At 44.5% G+C, this 10,179-nt stretch overlaps 1 protein-coding gene across 2 annotated transcripts in view; it reads right to left on the bottom strand.

The window, feature by feature from the left end:
- The window catches only part of MAST2 (microtubule associated serine/threonine kinase 2), a 186,459-nt gene extending 180,529 nt beyond the window's left edge, over positions 1 to 5,930 (bottom strand). For both annotated transcript variants that reach the window (XM_050977181.1, XM_030226303.2), the window contains exon 1: positions 5,540 to 5,930. In XM_050977181.1, coding sequence (XP_050833138.1) covers positions 5,540 to 5,707 — 168 coding nt within the window. In that variant the 5' untranslated portion in view covers positions 5,708 to 5,930. The remainder of the gene's footprint in view (positions 1 to 5,539) is intronic.
- Positions 5,931 to 10,179: the final 4,249 nt, after the last annotated feature.

Raw genomic sequence — 10,179 nt, forward strand, 5'->3', positions numbered from 1 at the left:
TTTACTAGCACTGATGTCACCTAGAGGGAAAAGAAAAGAAAACACTTAGTATATTTGAAGTACAGAAGTTCTAATTAGGAAAAAAGAAAGATCTCTTCAGTTTCCAGGCTTGCCACGCAGCAAGGAAAGCATGGTAACAGCTTCTCTGCAGTTGTGGAGACAAAATAAATCTGAGTAGCACTCTGGGGTTTGGCCAGTTTCTCCCTGCTGGTCACTGACTGCTTTCCAAAAAAGAACAGGGTGAGAAGTCAGTGGAAAAGATCCTTTGCTATTCCTTCCAAGAAAAAAAAAGAATCAAAATGTAATGACAACATGAAAGGAGTAATAAGCTTTGTAATCTATCGTTTACAAGTAGTATTGGACAAATTTGCATGATTTTACTCATAGATGGAGGAGAAATATCCACATATGCATAATGTTACAAAACCCTCTCTGATATGACACACCCAACTGTGGTAATGCAATCCCCAAAATTGCAAAAAGACAAGTATCCAAAAGTAGTGAAGGAGGAAGCTTGTCTGCAATCACACTATTCCAGGCTGCTGCCAGAGTATTACCTGGGTTTGGCAAACACTCCAAGAAGAATCAAGAGGGAAATGCACAGAGTTCTAGAAGCAAAAGAACTCAGTGTCTTCTGTTCCAACCAAAGCTCAATTTTACATTTCAAATACTTCTACATGGAAAAGAGATCAGATAGTAGAGAATTTTTACTGCCTGTGCTAGCACAAGCATATTCCACAGCTGAAAGTTGGCCATTAGACAAAACAAGCGTTGAAGTAAGATGTCGTTTAGTTTTCTAACGGCAGGAATAATTAAACATTGGCAGAGCTTTCAGAAAGGTGACAAACACACCATGATCTAATGCAAAGATAAGATCAGTTTCTAAGAGAGACGTTTTAATTTATCTTTCAGGAAAGCTCTACAGACAGCACACTGGATAACCTCAGAGCTCCTTTTTGGCTTTGGGACAGAAAGATCTACAATGTTTCAAAGACAGGTGGGGGGGGGGGGGAAGGAATATTTTTGTTACTCTCCGAGAGTAACAAAAATACAGTTATTGTAAAATGAATTGATTGAAAGTCAGTTAGCTTGTTAAAAGCTCAGGAAATAGTTTGTATCCAAGCAGAAATTGGTGGCACACCTGGCCACCCACAGCAAGAGTGGGAAGCTTGTCAGAAGTGATGGGGTCTGTTTCTGTTCCCTCACCTTGTCGCATATCCAAGCAAGCGCCCCTGGGTTGCACTCCCTAGTACTCTGCATGCCTTTAGAGCAGAAAATGTCATTCAGTGATGTTCAGTGCTTAGAATTATCTATTTTTACTTTCTCTCAACCTCCATCCCACTAGACCTGCGACAATACTTCAGTTTTCCTCACACCTGTTTATCATCCCTCTGCTTTCAGAGGAAGACAGCATTTAGATTTGTTAGGGACACATTAGCTCCCACTCCTCATGGAAAAAAATAACAAAGACATTCCACACAGTCAAGTAAAAGCAAGCACCATGCATTTGCCCCATTCCAACGTTCTCCTGGATTTTAGCTGATTTCGGGTGTTTTCCTCAGGTGGATCCAGCCTACCTAATAAATAATGTTCACTCTTAATCTCCTCCTTTGCATCTATGATGTCCCTTGGGAAGAAAAATAAAAAGTACATGTATTACCTTGAGCATAAAATCCACCTCTTGCAAAGCCTGAGTCATCACTTGATACCAGAGGACACAGCAAGTTGCTGTTTGCTACCTACCCCCTGCAGACCAACCATGGTCTTGTATAATTCCATCACAACCTCTACACCCATCTCTTCTAGAAACAGAAGAATCCTTTCTACGAGGACTTTGTCTTCTACCTGAAGAAAAAAATGCTACTACAAGCAATTCTAACAAACATTGGCTATGATCCATGTCAAATCTTTCACTATAAATATCACTAAAATTAATTATGTCAGCATGATATGGAAACAGCCTAGTGCTTCAAATGTGCCTCTGGATGAGGGTGACTGTCACTCATGAACAACAATCACTTTCACCTCAACTTCCCATTTTTCTCCCCCAGTGCAGTCAGCAATCATACAATGATTAAGGTGATCCTTTACTGAAATCCAAGTGGGCTGTGTTTGACAAAGATGCCCTCACTCAATGAAACTAAAATGTCACAGAGTAAGAAGGACAATTCAGTCATGAATTAATGACTGATGAACAGGAAGTAAGTTGGAGCAACTTACTTAAGTTGGCCTTTTTCCCAAAAAAGAAGGATCACCACTGGAGTCTCACAAGGATCTCTTCTGGGATCAACACCTTCCATATTTTAAGGCAAAATCTAGCAAAGAAGTTTGACACTTGTGTGACAGAGGTTGCTGACAGTGCTTAAAGTTATTGAAGATTGCAAAAGCAATGACCAAAGATCTGAAGAAGACTTTAATGATATTGTTTAAGTGGGCTGGTAAAATAGCAGGTAAATGTAAAATGATGCATAGTATTAAAAAAATATGTACACAGTCAGAAGTTCTGAACTGGTTATTACCACTTAAAAGAGTGACTGGAGTTATCATAGTTCCACAGAAGTGCTAACTCAATGCTTAAAGATGGTCTAGAAAAAGCATGCAGAAGATTAAAGAATGAAATCTAATATGCCATGTAAGTTTACTGGGTGGCATATGCTGAAATACTGTAGCTGGTCCTGGGTATTGTAACCCAGCCCTGTTCCTTGGATTCCTGCATCACTGTCTCCACTCAGAAACATACCTGCAAAAGGTGCAAAGAAGACAGCAAGGACAATGAAAGGGGTAGAGTAACTTCTTTCTGAAATGCCTCTGGAAATGTCACAAGCAAGGGATGGTAAATAGAAGAAAAAGTCATCAGCCCATAAGGCACACAGAATAACATGGATTCTCCTTTCCACTGCCTCTTCCAATACAAGAAGGAACCAGCAAGGCATGAAAAACCAAGCAAGCAGAAAGTTTAAAAGCAAACAAAAATAAGTGTTTTTTCCGCACAAAATGTATTTAAACCCTACAACTCAGCCACAGGATGCTGTGGATGCTACAAGCATACATGGCTTCAAACACTAATTGGACAAATTCATAGAAGAAAAAACCCACTGGGGGCTCTAAAAACAAATATCACCTCTGGTTCAGGAAACCTATGAGCCACAAATTACTGGAGGCTGGGAGAGGCATTTCCTCAATATACACTGTACTCTTCTCCAAGCATCTGTTCTTGGCAGCTGGGAGAGGCAGGATACTGGGCGAGAGGGATCTTTAATGTGCCCAAGTACAGTCATTCTTAATTCTTGCATAACACACGAGAAAGCAAGAACATTCATCGTGTGCACACTGGAACTACGAGCAGAGCAAAGGACCAGATTTTCAAAGGCCTTAAGGTCAGTACAGTGATTAACTGCTGCAGTCACAGTTTGATAAGGATTTTTTTCAACACTGGAGCAGCTCAGCCTCTCCCAGCCACAAACTTGTGCAAATGTATGGCAAACAAAGAGATCTGCATTTAATCCAGAATGGTTTGGGCAGCTGTGCATACTGTTGCACTGGCACTGCTGAGGGCACATTACAGACTTGGGAACAACTGGGCTACTTAAATCAGAAGGGCCCCAAAGGAAATACTTGTCAAGCTACAAGCTGGATCAGTGAAAATGGAGTATCTCACTGTCTTTTGCATCTCAGAAGGCCTTTTTTACCACACCCACACTACCAATTACCAACATTTAAATAAACACTGAATTATTGATAATAAAGACAGAAATGCTGTTTGTCACATTTGTCCAACACACCCATTTATTTGTAGCTGTTTACCACACTTACAAAACCTTAAATGAAAGACAAAAGGGGAGAGGGGATGAGAGCTTCTCCTTAGAAGTTTGGGGAGTATCTCACACATGGTTGAGTAGAAGCTTTCCTAACTTTAGCTGAAAAATTCCTCCTCCAACACACCGAATACCTGCCAGCACACAAAGATCTGTTCTTACAAGTCATTTCAGGTCCTAGTCAGAGCACCCAAGTTAAACACAAATTGGCACTATTTCCCATTAAAAAGCCTGGTGCATCTCAAAAACTGACACTTCTGAATTTGCAGCCTTTCCTTGTTTGCAGCACAGGAGTTGTTCCAGTGAAACTGCCCAAGTGTTCAATACATTATTCAAGACATAGCATGTTCTGTGTACACCATTTGTAAGTTTCATTCACAGCACCAAGAATGGAAAAAATTTCCTTCAATTTCCATGTCAATATCAAAAACAGTACAACAAACATCTTGCTGCTGTATTTGGTTGCTCTACAAATTTGCCCATTTCACAGAGAGCTGGGAAGATACCAGGTGACCTCTTATGATTTTAGATTTTTTTTCCCCAAATGAAGACTATAGCATTTCTTAGTTGTTTCAGGAAAGAATAAACATCAAAAGCAGCAGCAGCCCCTCTTAACCACCTGGCTTAACAAAGCACTAGAGAATAAAATAATAGAGTTCTTCTCTTCAAGGACCCAGTCTGATAAATCTGTATTCAAGAGATATCCACCAGTCAAAGCCAAAATCCAAGGCTCCCATAATTGAAGGCAGTGTAATGCAGCTTTTCTAGGAAAAAAACCTAAGAAATTATTTTTTAAACAGCGTAAACATGTACATCTGCAACAATGACGTAAACTTATAACACCTTTTTGACAAAGACCCTAGGTTTTCTCTTTGCTCTAAAAAATGGTAAAACGTGGCAATGAATTACTGCATCCCAGGAATCTTCTTACTTGTGATACTTTCTCCTCTTCAAATAAACAAAAAAATAGCATTAGTTGTCACCTACATTTTTCCACTGCGAAGTGTCATCTCTCATTTTTATCTCTTCTAAAACTAGGACTACCAAAGTGCTGATGATCCTAAACTTGATTTAGTATCTCTTTGGTCTCTTGTCCTTGTAATCATAAACACTAATCAGTAGATCCTATTTTTGTGGGTATGAAAGACCTGAAAGTGGACATACTGAACTTACACACTCTCACATGTAACAAGCCAGTGCATTTTCAAGTCTCTGCAAAGGTACGGTACGTTTCCTAAACAAACCACTTCTGGAATTAAGACCTAAAATGCTGGAAAATGCATCACAATTATCATCGCGATTGGGAGTGACCCACAGAGGGTTACTAGAAAGATGTACTCTGCGATTAGTAACACCAGCCAGCACACAGCACACACCCGGACTTCACTGCATCCTCCCCCTCCTTCCGCGGCACGCGGGCAGACTCCCGGCACCGCGGCTCCCGCAGCACTCACTCACTCACTCACGCCACGCCGTCAGCACCGACACGGACACGCCACCGCTCCCACCCTTCGCTCTTCTGGGGGCATCTACCTGCAGGAGCGCACGGAGCACGCGAGGATGCTCGGCGCCGCACCGGGCGCCGCCGCTCACGCCCCGCGGCCCCCGCCGCTCTCCCCCACCGGAGCGCCGCGGTCCCGGCCCGGGGCGGGCGCGGACCGGCCCCGCCACGCGGGGCGCGTCTCCATAACAACGGCGACCCCCGCCCCGCGCCCCGGCTTTACCCGTTCCGCCGCCCCCGCGGCCCGAGCATCCTCCGGCTCCTTCCTGCCGCCGCCCCCTAGCAGGGCGGCTCTGCGCTCCGCCGCGGTGCCGGACACCGCCCGCCCGGGCTCCCTCCGCGCCGGCGGCGGCGGCGCCGCTTTGTCCCCCCGAGAGCGGCCCTTCCTCATCGCGGCGGCTTCTTCTCCTCCTCCCCTCTTCCTCCTCCTCAGCGGCGGCGGCAGCACGGCCGGGGCCCCATGGCGGGCGGCGGTCAGGCAGCGCCGGGGCGGCGGGGCGGCCGCGGGCACCTGCGCGCGGGGCGCGCGGGCGCGGACATGCCGCGCGCTCCCGCTCCCGCCGCCTGTCAGCGAGCGCGGCCGCCGCGGCACCGCCCCCCTCCGCCCCGCGCGCCGCCCGCCGCCCGCTATCGCGAGAGCAGCGGCTCGCGGCCGGGAGGAGGAGCGAGGCTCGTGGGCGCTGAGGGCGGGCGGGTGCCGGCGTCCTGGGGGAGGTTCCACCGCGCGGTCCGGCTAGGGCTGTCCCGGCCAGCGGTGGCCCTACCGGGCGGAACAGCCTCTGCGGCCGTGCCAGGGCTGCATCGCAGGGGGAGGCTGGGAGGTGTGAGATGAGGATGCCTCTTGCGGGAGTGTCCCGCGGGCCTGAGGGCAGCGTTCGTGTCCCACAGTCTCCCTCCCGGGCGATGTTCCTGAGCCGTCTGGATGCCATCCTGTGCCTCGTGCTCTGGGGCGACCCTGCTGGAGCAGGGAGGCTGGAGCAGATGAGCCACTGCGGTCCCAGCCTGAACCTTGCTGTCACTCTGCGATTCTACAATTCTGCCGTTCTGTGGATCACAGAATTGTCAGGCTGGACGGGACCAGAGCAGTGGCTCACCTGCTCCAACCTCCCTGCTCAAGCACGAGGCACAGGATGGCGTCCAGACGGCTCGGGAACATCGCCCCGGAGGGAGACTCCACAATCTCTCTGGGCAATCTGTACAGGTGTGTGGTCACCCACAGAGTAAAGTTCTTCCTCAAATACAGGTAGAACATTCTGTGCGTCATCCTGTCCCTATGATTGTGATCCGAGATCAGCTCAGATGTCCAGCACAATCCAGCTTCCTTGTCAGTAAATTCTTAATTGTCCATGAAAATCTCAGGTGGGTGCAGGACCTTCCCGGTGGTTTTAAACATAGACATTCACATTGGAAAAATGCCACAGACTTCCTCCTGCAAGACACGGTGGGATCCAAGCCCCAAATCTGCAGTGCCCAGGAGAGTGGAGAGCCTCTGGGCATTCCACATCCCTCCACAGGAACTCCGAGCTGCAGAAAAATGTTCACCAGCTGTGCCCTTCCACTTCCTAGGGTATGGATGAAGATGTAGTTCACCATCTTAGCAGAAAAGACAAACCTTCAGAGATTCATTATCTCAAGGAGTAGTAAGAGAATATAATCACCTTGTGTTTCATCTCAATCCTTCTTGGCACTTTTGTCTTTGCAAATTATTTCTTGAGGGTTTAAGTTACCAGTTTTTGCATTCATTTTTCACAAAAACAACTTTGAAGTTTTGGGGTTTTTCCTTCGCTATTACATAGTCAGGAATCTTGCTTCTCCTGCATAAAAAATAACTCATTTTTCCATTTTACCAAGCTGAAAAGGCTCATACATCTTCAACCAGGAAGTCCAACTGTATAAATTTTTTATTCATTTTGCACAAAGACAACAAAAATACAATTCCCAACGATTTATTGAGGTAGAAGAGTGGGAGCATTTTAAGTAATTATTAATGTTTAAATGCTTGCTGAAAGCTATTTCAGGATGCTGGATTAGTCAGAGAGGTCTTTTTCCATCATAATTGTATGTGATGAGGATGGACAACCATGTGGAACCTCCCAGCTGGGAATCCTTCTGTAACTAAATGTAAATAATGCAAATTTATGGAATCTTGGCGTCCTTGTTAATGTGAGTCTATTAGGATGGCACAGTGCCTCATCATAATTTGGCTGGATCTCTGCCCTGTTGCAGCATAGATGCCAATTAGTTATTTGTTGGTTATGGCCTGTGGGACACCTTGCTCTGGCTCACACCTGTTTGCTTTGTGTGCCAGAAAGGAATTCATGCACACAGGAAGAAAAGTCACAATGAGGATGTGGATAACGTTACCTGTCTAACATATTAAACAAATAAACATGCTAGAAACAAATCTTCAGTTGTTCGTTTGAGACAGAATTGCAAATAATTGCCTTCTGGTTTAATTTTAATTTAAAAATTAAAAATATCTTTCATTTCTCCAAATCAAAAAGCCATTTAGGAGTTAATAGGACATTTTATTTGCTAAGAGATTGTGTTTGGTTTGCTTCTGGCTCATTTCCTTCTCTGTTTAATCCCCGTTTAGTATTTTGGACTCAAAATGTCTTTCCAATATTTTTGAAACAAAAGAACTGTGAGGTTTCATATTAACAAAATAGGAAAAATACTCCTCATTTTACTGATTCTCCCATATTTTTTTCCATTTAAACATGTCACTGAATATGACCTGAATCTGCAGACCAGTCTGAGTGACCTGATTTTTCTTTTCCATATGAGCTAGTTTTCTGAACTTTTTTTTTTTTCCAGCTTTAAATAAAAGTGAACGAATCATGAGAGGCTTGGCAGGGAAAAGGAGTACAGATGAATGAGGCACAGCGTGGTGTGGTGCTACATCAATGTTCATGATGTTTGTCTCCAAAAATCTTGTCACATCAAAAAAAGATGGAAAAATAATTTTAAAAGGCTTATAAAGGGCATGATTCTTAGGTTATCTACACTGACTAACACAGAGCAGGGCACCACAGAGTCCGTGTAGCTCATGTGCTGACACTCAGCTAATGCAGTTTCTCTTTGCAGTTCCAGCTACTGCCTTTCCCTGGCTTCCACCTTGGCTTTTTCCATATAAAAAAGGTCTCAGCATGCTCTTCTGATTCAGAAGGTAGCTGGAATAATGCTGTCAGGAAAAGTTCCCTTCCATTCTTCTCTAGCTGGTTTAAAGGGACTTTAGTAGGGCAGAGCACAGTCTACTCGAACTCACTCCATGTTTTCTGGAATGACAAATTCCTCTGCAACATTTTTATGACTGCTTAGCACACAGCTACAGCAATAATTCCTGGAGCTGGAAGAGAGATATGCAGACTGAAGCTGTGAGGTTAAAACCTCTTTATTCCACACAGAATAGAAAATGCTAAATAGGAGAAGTCATTCTGCTGAGCAAGAGAATTTTTTCTTCAAAATGAAATACTTAATCATTTGAATCCCTATTAAATTTGACCATTTGGCAAAATCAGTGCCACACATAGCCCAGCTGATCACCTGCTTCCACTGTTTCCAAGGCAGAACTGCATCACTAATGTCATCAAACAAGTCTATCACTGCATCCTGTCATTTGTCATTCCACTCACACTGTACACGCAGCCTTCCCTCTCAGTATTTGTGCTCTGTACGAGACGGAGGAAATGGCTTTGGTTGTTGTGCATGTGAATCTGTCACGCACCTTCTGTTAGTGACCCACTTCTAATGGTATTCACAGACAAGTTCTGGGCTTTTCACTGGAATACTAATGTTTGGCAATTGGCAATGTGCAGTCAGGCAGGAGGAAGGCACGGGACTGCGGCATGTGGTGCTGTACCTGCACAGAGTGTCAGGAATGACAAGTAATTAACAGGCTGCATGTCATCACCCTGACTCCTGCCAGTTTCCCCAGCTCCATGCATGTGACAGCATTCTTTCTTCAAGATTCACCAAAAAAAAAAAAAAAAAAAAAAAAAAAAAAAAAAAAAAGCACGATATGATACAATTAGAGAATACCAGTTATAAGCAAAATAAAAATACAGGTAACAAAGTCCCACAGAACCAGCAAGATGTGCTGGGCAAAGCTTTGACTGAGACTAACCCATTGCTCTTTATAGAATGAAGCATCCTTTTGTTCAGCAAAGTTCAAGATCTCAATCCCAGCCCTGCCAGGCTGGCGATGCATGCTGCCTGCGCAGCACAGGAGTGCAGCTGCAGAGTACAGCTCCCCACCAGCACCCCCAAGCTCCAGGGAAGTGGTGAGAAAGAAAGGATTTTCCAAAAGAACACAGGAGAATTTGTAAGTCTGGGACCTTGACACAATCTAGGCAAATTTCTCATCATCTGGATCTAGTGAGGTCTTCTGTTGGAGAATCACAGAATATTCTGAGTTGGAAGGGACCCACAAGGATTATCAAGTCCAACTCTTCAGTGAGTGGCCTACATGGGGATTTAACCCACAATCTTGGTGTTATCACCACCATGCTGAACTCATCCCAGGGTCAAGAAGGCCCATTTGAGACATTTGTGTAATTAATAAAAATAGTCATAGTTACATAAGGACTTTTTACAGGAAGGTTGTAAATAGTTATGTTTCAAGGCACAAACTAAACATTGACTTAAGGAGGATTAAGAAGAACTTTCTTACTAGCAGTTTTTTTCCATTAAAGTATACTATACCATACATTATTCCAGTGCATCTTCACTGGAAACTACTACTATTAGTCTGTTCTAGGCACAGACTAATGAAGTATACCAGCACACATATGAATGGCAATTACTAGATCTAGATACAGCCAAATTCCAGTCATAACTGGATATGATTTGCTTTCCAATAGT

Source organism: Serinus canaria, chromosome 8 (assembly GCF_022539315.1).
Source record: "Serinus canaria isolate serCan28SL12 chromosome 8, serCan2020, whole genome shotgun sequence".
Lineage (NCBI taxonomy): Eukaryota > Metazoa > Chordata > Aves > Passeriformes > Fringillidae > Serinus > Serinus canaria.